This window comes from Myotis brandtii, unplaced genomic scaffold (assembly GCF_000412655.1).
Source record: "Myotis brandtii unplaced genomic scaffold, ASM41265v1 scaffold24, whole genome shotgun sequence".
NCBI lineage: Eukaryota > Metazoa > Chordata > Mammalia > Chiroptera > Vespertilionidae > Myotis > Myotis brandtii.
In genome coordinates this window covers 1,072,713-1,092,048 of record NW_005359063.1, presented here as the reverse complement: position 1 = coordinate 1,092,048, position 19,336 = coordinate 1,072,713, and the positions used below count along the sequence as shown (strand labels likewise).

The following is a 19,336-nucleotide window of genomic DNA, read 5'->3' as shown; positions in this document are numbered from 1 at the left end:
CCTTTAAAATTCATGCTAGGAGGCTAGTAGTTCTGTCTTAGTAAGATACATGGCAAATCCTATAACTTTTCTGGTTCCTTTGTGAAAATAAGAGGTCCTTCAAGCACTAATCAATATGTCCAGTTTTTTTAATATATAAAAATCAAACTTTCAATTTCATTCAGAGTTATGGCTATTCTCTCCTTAGCTTGGACCTTCTACCATTTCCTCTGACCTGAACTTCTGTAGCTCCTCCCCCAGGGCTGTAGGGGAGCATGGCAAGGGGCAGGAGAGCTCTCACTTGACTGATACTACCTCAAGCAATGAAAATTTTTAGCTGAAACAAATCATCCAAATGTCTAATCAAGATAATGGTTGATGGACACAGGTAACATGATCAGGAATGGGGGCAGGGGAGTGAAAGGGGCCAATGGGAAAAAGAAAGGGGACATCTGTAATTCTTTCAACAATAAAGATAAATTTCAAAAAAGATAATGAGTTTAGTTTATATGAGAAAATCACTCTTTCTGCTTTAAAAATATAAAGAAATGCTGGATACAATTTTAAAACATTTTAAACATGCTAGAAAAATAACTATTTTAGAAGTATAGCACTGGTGCACAAATACATAGACAAATCAATGGAACAGAATAGAAAGTACAGAAAGATCTCCAAATACACACGGGAAATTAAAATACGATGAAGTTCACATCTCAGATCAGTAGGGTAAAAATGGATTACTTGATAAATGATGTTGGGACAGCTGGAAAATCATCTGGCAAAAAATTTCCTACCTCTCACACACACACAAAACACAAGTCAAAGATTTAAATATAAAACTACAAAATTTTCTCATAGACACCTCAAAAATAAAAGGCTAATGACAAATGGGAAAAATATTTGTACCTTATATCACTGTTAAAGAGCTAATTTCCTTAACAATGGAAAATGTTTCACTACACAATAGAAAGTGGGCAAAGGGTGTGAACTGGTTCATATGAAAGAAAATTCATATGCTTCTTGAACTTATGAAAAGATATTCACTAGTGTTCATAATAAGAGAAATGTAAATTAAAGCTATAGTGAGATACAGTTTTCTACTTTTTAAAAACATATATTTTTAATTGATTTCAGAGAGGAAGGGAGAAGGAAAGAGAGATAGAAACATCAATGATGGGAGAGAATCATTGAATGGATGCTTCCTGCATGCCCCACACTGGGGATTGAACCTGAAACCTGGGCATGTGGCCTGACCGGGAATCGAACTGTGGCCTCCTGGTTCGTAGGTCAACGCTCAACCATTGAGCCACACCAGCTGGGCCAGTTTTCTACTTTTAAGGCTGACAAACAAAAAGTTGGATAATGTCGCCCATTATTGAAAATGTGGGGAAACTTAGTACAACTTCTATGGAGGGCCAGGGCTCTCAAAATAAAAATAAATGGGCTGTTGAGCCAGCCATTTCTCTTTAGAGAGACACATAAATGAAATTACATGACTACAAGAATACTGATCACAGTAAAATGAGATATGTACAAGGATATTCATTGCAGCATTATTTGTAATAGTAAAAAGCAGGAAACAACCCAAATCCGTATCAGTAGGTTAAAAAATTATAGTACAACAAGACCAAATAGCCATTGGGAGAATGAGGAGGTACTAATATGTACTGATCTAGAATCATGTCCACATTGTTGCATGAAAAGTCACACTCGTAGCATGCTGTTTGTGTGTATATAATATTCCTGAAAGGCTACGTTAAGAAACTGGTCACAGTGGTTTTATCTAGAGAGAGGACTGAGTGGCGGGGGAAACAGACCGGAGGAGGAAGGTGCCACACTCTGTACTTTTCTTCTGGGAGGAGAACCTTTTGGAAAAGTGTAATTCCAAGCCCAGACTAATCTGGGGCCACATTTATACCACCTGAGGCCCTGAGCTGGGAAACTTACATGGAAATTAGTCTAGAAGCAGAGTGTCTGGACAGGTCCTCAGCAGAGGATGATGGCAACGACCTCACGTGAACCCGCTACCACGCTGGGCACCATCTCCAGCTGGGCTCAGAACTGCCATCCACCCACCGCATTCTTTCAGGCCAGCTTTCTCTCACTTGTTCTTTCCTGTGACTTTCCTGTCTCGGGGTCTCTGGTGTCCCTTCAAGCCACTCTGCTAGTTGCAGCGACAGACAGGTGAGGTGGCCTCATGTTCCCCAGAGCTAGTCCTGGTGCGTCCTCACGCCTAACGTCATCCTGCTCCACACCCTCTCCACTTCTGTGTCGTGTTTGTTCTCCAGTGTTTTCTGACTACAACTTAGCATTTGCTTGAGGCTGCTTTAGTTTACCTCTGGTGGTTTTCCTTTCCAACATAACCCGACCCCAGCACCCTCCTGCCTCACTGAACTTACCCCAGCCCCGTGCGTGGGAGCACAGACACCACCCACTGAATGAAACTTCTTTGGTTGCTGGCAGGGTTTCTCCACCCCACCTCCCCTCCCTTTTCTTCCCCTCTGCAGTTTCTTAGGTGGTCCTGGGATAGTTTCTCTGTTTCCTCCTCCACTTCTGCCCTGGGGCTCAAGCTGCTGGTGCTGACCCAGGGGAGAGGAATGGATGGTTCAGGGAGTACCCATTTTTTTTTCCCCATCAAATGTCTGCCCTCTAAAGTGTTTTTACTGAACTTAAACTGGTTTTGTTGCAACTGACCTGACATTTTCTCCGCATTCTCTTTCACTTTATTGATGTCATTTTGTAAGGAGATAATGAGTTTAGCATGTTGTGCACTCCCTACATTCTTGTACTCTTCCCAATATTCCTTCTCACTGAGTTTCTCAAGAAATAGTTTCTCAGCATTACTTATTTGCAAGCGCATATCTGTTGAAAGAAAATCAAAACACCATGTCATTTCTGCTGTCCTTGCCACCATTATATGCTGCCATCTGATTTGATGAATCTGATATTAAAATGCTGTTATCTCATAAATCCTATTTTATATATAGGAACTCTAAACTATTCAAACTATCATTTAGCTATCCCTCATGATTCAAAATCTAAAATTAAAATTTCAATTCTAAAGTAGATGTTTGGTTTGGGGCTATGATTGAAAGCTATAATAGATAATTAAACTATATGCCTAGGAACCCCTATCCCTCATGATTCAAAATCTAAAATTAAAATTTCAACTCTAAAGTAGATGTTTGGGGCTATGATTGAAAGCTATAATAGACAATTAAGCTATATGCCTAGGAACCCACAAGTTTAAATTATTCCTCTTGTACAATATATGATGTCCCACACTTTTTTTTATTAGTAAATTGTCATTTTTCTGCCCATTATGCCTCTGGGCAAAGTGATTTCATCCTGTATCATTCCATCGTCCTTGGCAACCATTTCTATAAGTGAGTTGTTTAGCCTGTCATCTCAAGTTCATTTGTGTGAAATGATAGTGTATGATAGTCATAACTCATAAGTTTCCCCCAAACCCACTTATAAGACTTCAGAGTGAAAGATATGTTCCCCAGTTAAATAGGTACAGACACTGAGCCATCTCAACTATGTAAGTGTTCCGTTGGTCCTGGTGCACTTGCTAAGCATGATGTGCCACTCAGTCTTCAGGCTGAATATCATGCTGCTGGATATTTTGGAAAAGGAAGCGTTACAGAGAGGCAGGTGCCATGACGTAATGGCTATGCGGCTCACTACCACACACCCTCTTGTTTGAGAGCTCCTTGCGGCAGTACCACCTCTCACTCATCTCTGAGAGCTCCTGATGGCAGCTAACCCTCTCAATTCGTCTCTGTAAGCCCAGCTCTTAGCAAGAGTCTGGCAGGCAGCTGGGGCTCAGTAGATGCTTATGGAATGACAGATGCATTCCAGTCAGGCGGGAGGGCTGTTCTTCAGTCCGGAGGTCCAGGAGGACTCCAGCATGTCTTCTTCCAAAGATGTAAGATCATAGATTTTGACACCCCTTCATAAATGGCACTTGCTATTGTCATTTAACAGTTAAGCCTCCTCTAACCCCGATGGTCAGCGTCCTCTCATTTGAGCAGATGATTGCTGGCTCAGCCCTTGTGCCACATTTGGCTTTTGGGGGGAGTGCGGGTTGGCATCATGTTACTCTACTTTCCCAGAACCCTCTTCACTTCCCTTCTGGTAACACCCTTTTCCTACTCCTTGTCAAATAAAGTTGTTTGTATGAAAAATGCTACAATAATTAATAAGTAAAAGTTCAAGAAATAAACTATGTTTCACATACTCACAACTGAAAACCTACTTTTGCCCCACCCTGTATGTAGGCCAGTTATAGTGGCCCCTTCTCCTGACCACAGGGATTGGTCCAGGAGTGGGCATGTGTCCCAAGCTAGGCACATGCTGAGTCCTTCAGAGAAATATTTTTACTGAAACTGGTGGAAAACATGTCTCTCATCTCCATTCTGAGGTTATAAGGATGTAAGATCAGAGGTGTCTATGGTTTGAGTGCCAGCCTCATGGGGACAACATGACAGGGAGAGCACAGGGATGAAGGAGGTGGGGAGGGCGAAAGAAGAAGAGAGGGGAGGGGAGGTAGGGAGGGGAGAGGGAGATTTTTTTTATATAAGAGCTGAGATCTGAGAGCATGTGAGGCTCTGGGGCACCTGTCTTTTCTGCTTGGTTATCTGGAAAAGAATGATCATCTTCTTTATGTTTAAGCAAGTTTGGGTTAGACTTTTATCCTGGTAACTGAAGAGTCCTAACTAAAGTTGGAAGGAAGGCGTTACATCAGTGCTTCTCAAGCCTCACTGTGTGTAGGAATCTCCTTAGGGCAGTGATGGTGAACCTTTTGAGCTCGGCATGTCAGCATTTTGAAAATCCCTAACTTAACTCTGGTGCCATGTCACATATAGAAATTTTTTGATATTTGCAACCATAGTAAAACAAAGATTTATATTTTTGATATTTATTTTATATATTTAAATGCCATTTAACAAAGAAAAATCAACCAAAAAAATGAGTTCGCGTGTCATCGGTTCACCATCACTGTCCTAGGACCTTGTCAAAATGCAGGTTCCGATTCAGTAGGTCTGGACGGGTCTGAGGTTCTGATGGAAACAAGCTGAAGGTATGGCTGCTGCTCCACAAACCAGCCCAGTGGCCAGTGACCACCTGTACGTAACAGACACACCTGCTCTCTCCCCCTTTCTTCCTCGGCTTCTCTGGGCGGCTTTCTTCCTTGGACGGCACGCACGTCCAGTCCTCCTCTGCTGTGCTCAGGCATCCAGCTGGGCCCCAGCCTTGCATGACATACACGCCCGGCACTCAGCCCAAACCCGAAGCAGGCACACCTCAAGTCACTGGGCCCATTCCCTGTGGAGGCCGCTCAGTGAGCACATCAGAGGATCTGTTTTGGTCTCACTCCCATCTCAAGGGACTGACGAAAGGATTCCTTCCAAACATAAGCAACGCTTTCCTGGAGAGGAGCCCTGCACCATACACACCTACCACCTCATGACATCATTGTTGCCCAGAAAGAACTGGGGTAGGAGGAGGTGGATGGGGACAGTTTTGGAGACCCCCAAGAATGAAGTTTGCTGGTTAATGTTTGCTTTTGGTAACTGTTTCGTTCAAACCAGCAAATTATCTTTGAATGCATGCCTGCTCTGTGCCAAGCTTGGGTGAGGAGGCTCCCCGAAACACACGGGGAAATGCAGGACATTCTAGTCCCAGCTTCCAGTACTGCTTCCTGATAGCACTCAAGTCTCTTGCCCATGCTTTCCAGCGTCCTAGCAGAGGTGGTGTTGATAGGGCCCTGGCTAAAGTAGTTTTGGAAATCCTAGCAGCAAGCTTGGGATAAAGGAATAGGAATTTTAAAAAAAATACAAGTGTCAAAACTGTGTGTGTAACTTACCCCCAGGATCATGGTATTTCCTAAGCCCATGGCAAGAGTATGTCCTGGGTCCTTCAGAGTCTGCACCTGTCCTCCACACTGCCTCTTTTCCAACGCGAATCCCTCTTTGCCCATCTAAATGGGGGTGAGGTGGGGCTGAGCTCGGTAGAGATAGTGGTCGGGGGAAGCTTCATGGTTATATTCACCTTATCATTCCCGTCTCTGAACTGAGGCAGAAGCCAATGAGGCCACCAAGCAAGAGAATTCCCCAACAGAAAGGACAGACCCCCACTGTGAGGAGTTCAGAGTGGCGTCTGCCAGGATATCGTCCAGTGTGTGAGCGTCAGATGGTTTTCATGTGTCTTTGGTTTTCATCCCTGCCCTTCCTCCTCCTCCTCACTTGATTCCAGCTCTCTGCCCTCTGTGACTTCCCTCTCCTGTTCCTTTACCTCCATGTGTTTGTAGCTGTGGTGATAATGTATCCTCCGAAATATGGTCCCAGCATTTTTGATATGTTAGGAAACAGCAGTGTTAATACATTCAAGACATAACTTGATTCGGCTTTATGGTAAACTTCCGAGTTCGTACATCACCTTTTAAGTTTTGTTCCTGGTCTCTTTCAAACTTCCACTTCTCTTTCATTGCTGTTTCGACATCCTCTCTTGTTACTTTTAATCCTTCCGACTTCTCTTCACTCAGCTCCTTTAGTAGGTTCCGTATGTGCCAAATCTGTTCATCCTTTAAGCGTCCGTTCTGTCATGAAAAAGAACAGTAATCAAGTACATCTGCTGAAGGGTTTACACGGATTTTCCCCAAAATAGAGGCTTACAAAGTGAGAAAGAAATATTTAATTAAATAAGGTATACAATAATATCTTTAAAAGTTTATGGAATATGGGAGACTTAAAATCAATCCCAGTAACCATTGGATAGAAAATTACATTTAGCCCGGCTGGTGTAGCTCAGTGGTTGAGCATTGACCTATGAACCAGGAGGTCACGGTTCAATTCAGTTGCAGCTCGATCCCTGGAGGGGGGCGTGCAAGAGGCAGCTGATCAATAATTCTCTCTCATCACTGATGTTTCTCTCTCTCCCTCTCCCTTCCACTCTGAAATCAATAAAAATATATATTTAAAAATTTGTAGATAGTCTTTTTTAGACAAAAGCCCCCCTCCTCAAATAACATTTCAGTGTGGAAGTTTCAGGGTCCCTATAAAGTTAATGTTTTAATAGGGGACATCCTCAGTATTTCGCCATTCATGACATGCTTTACGGGATAAGTTTAATGACCATTTACTGCTTTCAAACTTTATTTCTGTTCGTCTTTAGTTCTTATAGTGGCATACAGCACCTCTTGGATATTCATTTTAATCTGATTTAAAAAACAACACATAATCTTAAACATTAAATTAGTCATTTTAGCAACTAAGATTGTACTTTTCAAATAATATTTACATATTCACACTCTAAAAAATCTAAAGGAAAACAGATACAGAAATTAAAAATAAAGAAACAATGTTTAGGTTAAAGAAGAAATTAGAAGATTAATGTGGTTTCAGAACTTTAAAATTTTTAACCTAACACTCGGCATCCTCATGATCTAAATAACACAATTCATCCTGGCCGGTGTGGCTCAGTGGATGAGCATTGACCCATGAACCAAGAGGTCACCGGTTTGATTCCTGGTCAGGGCATATGACTGGGTTGCACGTTCAATCCCCAGTAAGAGGCGTGCAGGAGGCAGCCAATAGATGAAGTTTCTCATCGATGTTTCTATCTCTCTATCCCTCTCCCTTCCTCTCTCTCTAAAAATCACTAAAAACATATTTAAATAACAAAATTCAAACGGACTTCCTTTGACATTGCAAGTAATATAATAGGAACAGCAATACCCTCTTGCCTCACATGTACAAAAAAACCACACTTAAATAGATTGTAAATTAACCAATTATAAGCACTAAGTAAGATAATTTCCTAGGGTACATTTCATAACTCAAAAATTTTTAAAGCATTTGTGTAAATGTTTAATGACTATAAATAGGCTTTAACTCTTATACTCACTCTGTCATGAGACTTTTGGTTCTTTTCTCTAAGATTCTTTATCTGCACCATCAATCGTTCTACTATATTCTCCTTTATTTGCAAGCTGGTAATAAACCAAGATAACATTTGTTACAATTACTTATCTTAGGAAAAATTAGTGAGTCAAAATTGAAAAGTTAAAATATTTGAGTTGAAATAAAGTGTTAAATAGATTATAAAAACCCATGTAGGGATAAAAACCTCTCTTAAGTGATTTTGTGTTTCTGGGTATATTTTACTTAGTAAAAGATAGAGATAACTTCAGTTTTTAAAATCAATCACCATTTGTATTTCACAGTAGTGATTTTGATGCTAACTACCTTTAAATAATTCAGCTTTAAGAGATCCTAGAAAAGGCACACTGAAAACATGATTTCTAGAATTCTAAAAACATTCAGATAAAAATGACAAAACAAAGACGATATAAGGCATGCCCATCTTCTTGAAATGGAAAGGTAAACAAGGCGTACCTATTGGTTCAAGTTCATTAGTATGTCATCTCTTCTATAAATAATAAAAGCTTCTTTCCTGACACATACTTTTTTTTTTAACACCCACAAGATTTTTGCTGACGCTCTATCCACTGAGCCAAACTGGTCAGGGCCACATACATTTTTTTTTTAACACCCACAAGAATTTGTTGAGCATCTGCTAAGTATGAAAGAGAGAAAAGTGCAGAAAGACTTTGGCCATTTGATGGCTATTTGAAGTGTTAAGTATATCTTGATATCTCTGTTACTTAGTAAAACTTATAACTTTAAAGATGAGACCAAAATAAGGCCTCAGAAATAGCTCTATATAACCTCCTTACCTCAACTTAAAAAACACACAGAATATAGCAGTTCCGTGGTGTAGTGAACAGAGAGGGGAGTGGTTAATGGATGAGGAACTCTGGTTTTCAATCTTGTCCCTACCACTTCTTACCTATCTGCCCACAGGCAAGTCAGTTCTCTGAGACTCAATTTCCAAGCTGTGAATGGAGGCCAATACCCAGCTCTACATATTTTTATAAGGGGTTAAAATAAGAAATCATATGTGAATGTTGTGAATGTTTCTGACACAAAGTACGTAGTAAATTTCAGTTGAATTTGAATCTAACTTCCTCAACCCTTCCTCCAAATGATCATTTATATTTGTGACATTGTATACATAGTAGAGAGAAAAATAAGGTTCCTTCTTTCCAAATGATGAGAAAATGGGACATAAAAACAAAACAAGCAAATCCTTTAGTGGCATAAAAGCTCTGTTTAGATACTATGAACCTTGGATTTTAGGCTTGGCCTCCACTAACTGCCTCTTAACCTGTTTAGGCCTCGGCTTGCTCTTCTATAAATAAGAGAATTGAAGGAGATGAACTCCATCATTCCTTGTCAGTTCCAAGATTCTACAATTTAAGTTGATCAGTGTTGCCTTTTATGCAGTCAGTCATACAGACTAGTATAACGGAGATTTAATGAGTAGCCTCCATGTGCCCAGCATTGTTTTGGGCTGTATAGAGACAGTGGTGAACAATGAATGTCCTTATGATACTGGCCTTCAAAGAGCTTACATTTTACTAGACAACAAAGTAATACACAAACATATTATTTACATATTGTGATAAATACTATGGGGGAAATAACAGGATATGAGAACAATAGTAAGTGAAAACACTACTATAGATACAATAGTTTGAAATAAAGCTATTGGTATGTATAAGCCATCTTTTACTTCTTACCTAAAGCTTAGATGTACGATTTTGAAAGAGTGCCTTTTCTACCTCCCATTTTTAAGGAGAAAAATAGAAATGTTATCAAGGAAAATGATCTGAAAGAGCCTATGCTAATTATTCACATTTGTGCAATTATAATATGGTAATCCTAGTTCTCTGCATGGGTGGAGCAGGGAAATGGGCACCAAGTATGTGGTCTCCATTGGTGTGAGACTGAGAGCCTACCTTGATGGTGACTGAGCATGCAAAGAGCAAACTGGAGATTACATTCAGCCCCAACCCCAGATATTGCATGGGACACACTTGTACTAAAAAAAAAATTGTTGTTTACCTGACATTCAAATTAAATTGAGCATCTGTATTTTCATTTGCTGCATCTGGCCACCCTACACTTAAGCCTACCATTCCTCCCCTCAGAGAAGAGAGGAGCAAGCAACCGAGGGCTTTGTCTTGTGTTCCTTCTGCAGTGAGCAGTTCAGAAAGATCTGCAGAGGAATTCTGAGATGCCCCGAAGGTTTTGGCGGCATCATTGCCCCCCTCCTTAGCCTAGACCAGTGATGGCGAACCTATGACACGCGTGTCAGAGGTGACACGCAAACTCATTTTTTTGGTTGATTTTTCTTTGTTAAATGGCATTTAAATATATAAAATAACTATCAAAAATATAAGTCTTTGTTTTACTATGGTTGCAAATATCAAAAAATTTCTATATGTGACACGGCACCAGAGTTAAGTTAGGGTTTTTCAAAATGCTGACATGCCGAGCTCAAAAGGTTCGCCATCACTGGCCTAGATTCTCCTTGGAATTCACTTCCATGTTGTCAGGCCCCACAGAGAGATGGATTTGAGCTTCAGGACTCCACGCTGTGAGCCACTGTGGGAATTCAAGCTTCACCGTTCTCTTTACTTCTTCCTTTTCATATCTCCCTCATCTACTCAGTGCCCTAGTGACCCACATGGCACACTAAATGCTGAAAAAAGTGGGATAATAAATCAGTTAGGTAGGACATATTAAAGAGAATTAAAAGGCTATATAGCACTATTATTCTAAAGCACAATGATGTGAAATTCTTAGTATACAGAATGTCACCTTTTCTCTTCCCTCCCTGTATTTTTAAAATGTTAGCAATGTGTCCTCTTTCTCCCTCTATGCAATTTTATTGAGAGTTCTGCGAAGGAAAATAAATTTAATTCCCTGTATTAAAAATAATTCCCTCAAACAAAAAGTTCTATACTTTTCTCCCTCTCTCTCTCTCTGTCTCTCTCCCCCGCTCCCCCGCCCCATAATAATATACACATCTCTTTCTATATTTATATCCATACTCTTTGTGGAAAACTGGGGAGTGAGGGGAGACAAATATAAGGAGTAAATAAAAACCATCATTGCCCAGAGCTGGTCACCTTATAGGTTTATCATTAACAGTCTCAGATCTTCACAAATAACCATGGAAGTTCATAACCTTATTTTCTTGGGATATATTAAAAAAAAGTTCAATTGTTCAGAAATCATTGACTGCCTACTATGTGCTCTCAGCTTGTTGTTAGGAGCTGAGATTGTGTATGAGAAATGTTAGAGGTTGCTGGGGGACCCTGGAAGAATCCTCTCTCAGAGAATGAGGGACGTCCTACTGATCTGTCACGTGACAAAACTTCTGTCACCTAGGAACAGCTGGAATGATACAGTGTCCCTAGCAGTGAGGCCTTGGCTGTTCCAGGCCATGAGATTATTTATTCAGTTTTTACAAAGCAAAGAGAACAAAAGTATGGGATGTTTAATTTCTATCGGGGCAACATTATGAGAATTTTTCAGTGTTGCTACATTATGAGAATTTTTCAGTGTTGCCTCTTTGTAAACCTCTGTGACATAGGAGAAAGACTGGCCTCTGGTTGACCCAGAAGAGAGAGAAACAGTTGTGATTGGACGTTGTCACTGTAAGGTGGAGAGGAAGCACATTAGAGACCAGGTTGTAGTCACAGAGGCTGACTTTCTGTCCATCTCTCCTAAGACGAGATGAGGAAGCTTTGCAGTTAGGTTGAGAAGTGAGTGCTGGTAGTATCTGGTTATTAAAGTTACGTCAAGCAGGAAATGAAAGGGAACCTTGTGAAAGGTCCCTTTCCATGGGTCTTTCTCTCTTAGTCTCTCAAGAAGCAGATGAAGCTTCCCTGAATTAAAACTAATTCCCTCAAACAAAGACCTAGTCACCAGTGTCACAGGTTCCCCACTTCCCACCTTGTCCCCTCCAACAAATGGCTTGCCATTCCCAAATCCCAAGGGCCCCACAGGGCCCTGCTCACCTGACACTTGCCAAGGGCATCTGAGTCTGTGCTTGCCCTCTTGCCCTCACCCTGCCTTCTCTTGTTTCCTGGACTGGAACAAGCACTTCCTCACCCGTGTCTTTCCCATAAGCCTTCTCTCTACCGCTCTGTCTCCATAACACCCGTTCCTCTCCCAGACATCAGCTTAAACATTGCTTCTTAAAATGAGCTTTCCCTGACCCCTCTGTAGCACCCCACTCTTTTCTTTCATTGCACCTTAATTATGTGTGTGTGTGTGTGTGTGTGTGTGTTTAAAAAGCTTGAATTAGTTATCTAATGTCTGTCTCTCATGCTTCATCAGACAGGGACCTGTTCACTGTTGTCACCTAGTACCCAGCATTTGCCTCCTTCTTGGCAAACATTCAAGTATTAGTTCAACGAATGCATGAAAGAAGTACATTCTTATTTGGAAAGAGACTGACCTATAATCATTCATTCACTCCCTAAGAATTACACATTAAAACACCCACCCTATGCCTAGGCTGGGGTTCAAAAACTGCCAAGGGGCTCAGTTCCCACTGGTTGGGTAAAACATGAACATAGAGTAGGTGTGACCTCTAGTTTTGTCTCCAGCTCCTGGGAGGGAAACATTAAAAAATATTATTCTTACTAAAAATAATGCCAAATCATTTGTACTTGATCTGTAGCTATTTGGAGAGAATGCAAATTGGAATGTCTGGAAATGAAAAGTTAAATAAAGAAGAAAAGTTTCCTCGTTTACTCTTCTGTGAATGTATGCTAACTATTCCGTGTTGCATGTTGTGTGTATACGGGAAAGTGACCAATAAAACAGGAGGGAGGGAGGGAGCTAAAACCACATCGATGAGTGCTGTTCCATAGCGACTGCTTGGGCTATGTGATAGTCCAAGTTTCCCAAACTGTTAACAATAGGCACTTAGCGTAAGAGTGCAATTCCGCCTCCAATCCCCTGCAGCCCGGCTCCCTGGACAGCTTTTACATGAGTCTTAATGATGATGATGGCCATTCACACACAGAAACCGGAAACCGCTGGATTTTTTACAAGCCACGCTTACTGATAGTGTAGAAGTGCTTCACTGATGGACAATCTCTCTTCTTTCGGCAGCCCATCGTGGGTATCCTTTTTACTTGCTTTCGCTGGGGTTTCCATTGTGTTGCTTAGCTAGTAAGAAATACCTGTTTCGAAAAGAGATGTAAGAGAAGTAAATAAACTCTTGTCTTGGCCCCTCTACTGGTGTTTACTCAAGATTAGGCACCCAGACTGCTTTTCCACCTCACATCCACCACAATTCCGCGACGTCCTTCATCAATTGGATTCTTGAATTCTATGTGTCGCCCAGGTGCAGGATTAGCCCACCCCAAACGGTGAGGCTCACTCCCTTATGTTATCTATCTGTTGCCCCGATCAAGCTTCTTTAAGAGCAATGACTGAACTTTTTAAATCGTTTTATTTCTCCACAGTGTTTGGCAGAATGTACTACCGATAGCAGCAGCTCAATCAATGTTACTTTTGAAAAAATTAAGACAAAGCAAAAGAACTGCTTTCTACGAGCACCAAGAAATCTGGATCCAAAGGAATCAGGCTTGGCCAGGGCTGTCATAAAGAGCGAGTAGAAACACACATTAAAGTATTTTTTAAATGGTTAAGAGGTTTATAAGTAAAAGATAATAATAATAATAATGCATTCTTATTAATAGTAACTGTTCATCAGCTATTAATCGCTTTTGCATCTAATAATAAAAATTATCAAAAATAATATTTTTTTAAAAGGGGAAATTAGGCCCACTGTTCAGGTAGTTTGATAGTAAACAGGAATACTCCAGAGATTGGACATGGGTACTAAAGTACTTCTTTTCAAATAGTCTTTAACAAATTATCTTTTACTTTCATTTTTCCACTAATCTCTAAAAAACAACTGCCTACCCTTCAGTCGGTGTATCAGTTGGGTATGGCAGAAAGAACATAACCTTTGTAATTTGTTAGAATGGCTGGGAACTCCGTGAGACTGGGGGTGATGTTATTCTTGTGTATCCCTGTATTTCACCCCCAGCATGACAGATGCGCAACAAATCCTTGTCAAGTGAAGAAATAGATAAGATGGATGAGTGACACAGGCAGACCATGTTTTAATACTAGATCCACCACTTACTATCTATGTAACCTTGAATAGGTTGCTTAATCTTTTTGAGCTTCAAATTCATTATCTATAAAGTGAGAACAGAAATCTTCTTCTGAAAGCTGTTGTAAGGATTAAATAGGCTACTCTTTATAAGGCACCTAGCAGTGTCTGACGTATAGAAAGAACTCAATATTATGCCCCCTTAACTTACAGCCCCCGATCGGGCTTCTTCAAAGGTACAGCAGGATGACTGCCGGCTGCCAAGTACGATGATGCGTGGGAAGGCTCACCTATGTGGTTTGCTATTGTCAACAGCCGTCATTGATTTGGATCACTGAATTGGCAATCTACATGGATTATTCATACCCACGGTGGAAAAACTCTCTGAAATGAGAACACACCTTTTCCCTGTAGACATGCTGCTCGCACACCCAGGCCTCCAGCGAGGCCCGGTCTTTGTGTCTGAGACTTTTCTAGCCAGGTCTGCGCATCTCTACATTCTAACCGATTTGGGTATATGTGAATTCAAATGTACTGCAATACTTGCCAACTGAGAGTCACAAAGGTGACACAACAGAAATACTGAATCCGTTGAGGCAGGGGCAGTAGATTAACTGTGTTCTCAGATAGGAAAGTGTGAGGATAATTCCATGAGCTACAAACCAAAACGTGTCACTGTACCATCATAGTTCACAAAAATTTGCCAGCTAAGGGAAAAAAAAATGACTTTCTTTTGTTTCAGATACAGAGTTGAACTTTTCATATTATTTTCTATTTTAGAGTTCGAATTTTTAACTTGACAGTTGCACAAAAAGACAGCATGCTGACAAGTGTTTCATTTCACAGTAGCTTACAATTTAACAGTGATTTTTACTATAAAATATTTCATTTACAAGTTAAAACAAACGTCAACATTAACCTCTAATTTTCTTTCCGAGTCATATGGAAGAGATCAAAGTGTTACGGTTCCCACCTGCAGCACCCATCTGGTGCTGGAGGAAAAAATGACCTCATCTCGAAAAGTTACCTCAGTTACCTGGCTCTAATGTTTTCAACTCTCTGACTCATGTATACTTAGTTACCTAACTGCAGCCCGTGGCAAAGGATTTTAATAAAATATGAGTGAAAATGTGGATCCATTAAGTCCAAATGATTTATGCATAAACTATATTAAGATTCATTGTTTCGCACCCTTTCCAGAAAATTAGTAAGCCAATTGGATTGCGTGCTTTCTAGTTGCACCAGAGGCTCAGTGCACAATATTTGTCACTGTGGGGGCGAGGGGGTCCCTCAGCCTGGCCAGCACCCTCTCCCAGTCCGGACCCCTCCGGGATAGCTGGCAGTCATACCCAAGGGGTCCTTAGCGCTGATGTGGGAGAGGCTCCTGCCACTGCTGCTGCGCTCACCAGCTGTGAGCCCGACTTCTGGCTGAGTTGGGCTCCTCCTGTGGGAGCTCACTGACCACCAGGGGGCAGCTCCTGCATTGAGCATCTACCCCCTGGTGGTCAGTGAGCGTCATAGTGACCAGTCATTCCGATGTTTGGTCGATTTGCATATTCAACTTTTATTATATAGGATTGCAATGAGTTAATGACATCACCTCAACATGCACTTTTGCATTTGATGATGTTCCACAAACAATGAGGATTTTCGTAAATATTTAAAAGGATTTATAGTTCCTGATCACCCAGATGATTTCTATCTCAGTAAAGGGTGAGAATCCTAGAAAAACATTCACAAAGTAATGGAATCATCTTCCAGGAAGGTCTCACTTAGAATATTTCCTGACAAATGGACACCTGACCTGTTTGTTGGTAACTACAAACATTTATTCAGTGCCTGCTCTGATCATGACACTTTACCTGGCCTTTGGTTATAAAATATAGAATAGGCGAGATCGCTACTTAGACTGACAGGAAGAAAGAAGCATACCCCAGCAGAACTTTTAAAAAGTAATGAACAGCTTTAAAAGACTTTAGCAAAATTGTGCAGGTAGTGAATGACATGAAGACCTTTACTCTCAGTGTGACCTTTGGGGCCACCTGGGCTTCCTCTGTTTGGGCATTCCATAACATGCCATGGAGTGAGGGCAGCTGTGGAGGCTGGGTTTGAAGACTCAGATCTCCAGCCTTTTTAGAGTCTACTCCATAATCACTTTCTTTCAGAAAATGTTTCATAAAATATTCCTCAAATGCTTCTCAGTGAAAAGCAAGAAGCCTGTTTAGTAAAAATGGACATATAGTAGCCATCTTCGTCAATATACTGTAATTCTGTAATGCTTTACTTGACTGCAAAATAACCTCCCCAATGAGTATGTCCTTTCCTGTGCAGTCTCAGGATCCTGGCTCAATATCTAGAAAGCTCCTGAAGACTTTTTTCACCACTTTGTGGAGCCATGAATAGCCAGAAGCTTCCTAATGACTTGTGCCATAATTTTGTGGAGGCTGGGAGGGATGAAAGTTCTGCCCTAATACTTTGCTGGACATTTGGAATGGATCCTGATGTTTGTTAGCTAATCTATATATATAAAAGGCTAATATGCAAAGTGTCCCCCTTGGGAGTTCAACCGGGAGAACAGGAGTTCCATCGCTCACTGTGACATGCGCTGACCACCAAGGGGCAGCATGGAACATGGTGGGAAACCAGTGGCCTGGCAGGCGCTGAGGAGAGGGGAGGAGGAGGCTGGGAGGCAGGAAGGCATGGGGGGGGGGTGGTATTTGATCTGCCCTGATCGCCAGCCAGGCCTAGGGACCCTACCCATGCATGAATTTTGTGCACCGGGCCTCTAGTGTTTTACAAATGTAGATTAAAATGAAAGATATTTTCTTAGTAGCAATGATAAAAGTTCTCAATAAGATTCCATTAGTGCAGCGGTTCTCAACCTGTGGGTCAAGACCCCTTTTGGGGTTGAACGACCCTTTCACAGGGGTCACCTAAGACCATCGGAAAACACATATATAATTACATATTGTTTTTGTGATTAATCACTATGCTTTAATTATGTTCCATTTGTAACAATGAAAATACATCCTGCATATCAGATATTTACATTACGATTCATAACAGTAGCAAAATTACAGTTATGAAGTAGCAACGAAAATAATTTTATGGTTGGGGGTCACCACAACATGAGGAACTATATTAAAGGGTCGCGGCATTAGGAAGGTTGAGAACCACTGCATTAGTAGTTGAAAGCATGATCTAGTTCAAAGATCTCTATATGGGTGTTAGAAGTCTTGAAGTCTAATCCTGGCTTTGCCATTAACTAGCTATAATTTGTGTTAAGTCTTACTACTACTACTACTACTTATGTGGTACTTCCAAAGGTCTTTGTTAAAGAGCAATCTAAAGATGTATCTCATTACAGTGTCAATTCAGCTATATATTTGAAAATATTCATGACATTCATCTTCAACAAAACATAACTCCTTCAATACTGAATAGCAACTAACTACTTCAACAAACCCTTATCATTGGGAATTCAAGAATAGATATTGGCACATAGGCTGGCATCTCCCACAGGCACAAACTAGATATTCAATAAGTGTCTGATTTGAATGATCGACTTGTAAATAATGTATGTTACTTTCTTTATCTAATGGCCCTACTTATGTGCTCCTGATATTGTATATACCCTAAATTTGGAAAGCAAAATCACTTTTAAACTCAAATTCTCACTTACGTTAGAACATATTTTTAATACAACTTTTAAGTATTTTAGAATTCCCTCCAGCAAGACACCTCCTGAATTCACTTAAAGCCTTTTAGTAATGATAACATTATCTAAAAGTTAGCTTAAAAAATTTCAGACCTTATTGGTAGAGATTATCTAAATGTAGCCCAAAGCAGCTTTAAAATGTAAAATACAGCCAGCTTAAAGATATGGTAAGTAACTATATATTCAAACCAAGGTATTTAAAAATATCTGGCCGAATAACTGTTTCAACTTTCACTCCTATGATTGTGATGTGTGTTGCTTTAGCATGTATGTTCTTTACCAATACAGATCCTTTGGTCTGTGGCACATTTTTGAACTGCAGTTCCCAAATTATATTGGATTCCTAGCTTAAAGATTGGTCTATCTTTTGATCCCGAGTTGCTAGTAACAAATAGTTTGAAATGCAGTATATTACACTAACTTTTCTAGCAACCAGAACTACCTCATCACCCAACTCCTGTTCTCCTTCGGTTTTAAAAAATCAAAAAAGAAACATAACCACAAAGAGATTGTTGTGAGGACAGTGGAAATACAAGCAGTACTTTTATAGTACTTTATACTTTTATAGTTGGATGGAGAAGGAGAACAAGAAGGTTTCTCTCTATCTTCAAACAGCAGTGGTGAATGTAAAAAGGATCTACTAAGGTTGGGTATTGGGGTGGCAGACAGGAAATCCATGAGCAATTAGCACACACGCTAATAAATATCCAGTCATTATTTTTCTTTGCCGTCGCAGAAATCTTTTTTTCTCCCTTAGATGGAACATCTCCCATCTCCCAACCATTCAACTCTCTTGGCCCAGCAGAGAATTATGGGGAAACAAATCTAACAAGTAAATAATAATTTAAAAAGAAAGCAAAATCTATGGATTGGGAGGGTGTGGGTGAAAAGCCATCAACACACACCTACAGTGTGTCTGTGTCTGTTGGGTAGGATGCAAGGATGTGCCTGAGGCCCTCCCTCAGAAGGCATTCATTCACCAGGCTGGGAATTCGGTGAGAAGAGCAGTAAAAAAAGCGAGACTGGGGCTCGTCCTAGCTCCTCCTCTAGTGGACACGCCTCTAAGCCTCTCTGACCCTCCGTTTCTCTTCCTTCTTTCCAACCTCCACCCGGAGTGACTACTGAAGCTCAAATGCTTTGGGTTATTAGTTTCCTGAGCGCCTGCTGTGCTAGAGACTGTGAGGTTACACACCTGAAGGACATTCAGATCCTGCCCTCTGTGCGCAGAGGATCTGGAATGGCAAGTCAGCAACGCACTGCAAGGCAGAGAGAGACGGGTTAATTTTCTGGTCAGATCAAAAGATCGCCCTCGCACGCTGTTTCCTCGGCGAAGAGGCGGGGTGTGCTTCTGAGAACCCCTCCAGGGGCTCCCAAAGGCCCAGGAACCGCTCCCGAAGGAGGACGTCAGGCCCATTTTAGGGAAAGCAACCTCCAGGGCCGGTGGGGGTGGGGCGGAGATGCTCGCAATGTCTTAATGGTCAGACTGGAAGGAGTTGGGGACCCAGAGGAGATGGAGGAGCCTCCCCACCTGCCCTCACGGGTTCCAGGTGCGGAATCGCAGCTGTGGGCGGGGAAGTAGCA

General features: G+C 41.1%; 1 protein-coding gene across 1 annotated transcript in view; it reads right to left on the bottom strand.

Moving 5' to 3' along the window:
- Nucleotides 1-19,336, bottom strand: part of CCDC83 (coiled-coil domain containing 83) — a 41,061-nt gene extending 21,725 nt beyond the window's left edge. Inside the window, exons 1-6 of the mRNA XM_005866870.2 lie at nucleotides 19,284-19,336; nucleotides 18,948-19,011; nucleotides 12,973-13,093; nucleotides 7,891-7,975; nucleotides 6,424-6,583; nucleotides 2,674-2,841 (exon numbers count right to left, since the gene is read on the bottom strand). Coding sequence (XP_005866932.1) covers nucleotides 2,674-2,841; nucleotides 6,424-6,583; nucleotides 7,891-7,975; nucleotides 12,973-13,067 — 508 coding nt within the window. The 5' untranslated portion in view covers nucleotides 13,068-13,093; nucleotides 18,948-19,011; nucleotides 19,284-19,336. The remainder of the gene's footprint in view (nucleotides 1-2,673; nucleotides 2,842-6,423; nucleotides 6,584-7,890; nucleotides 7,976-12,972; nucleotides 13,094-18,947; nucleotides 19,012-19,283) is intronic.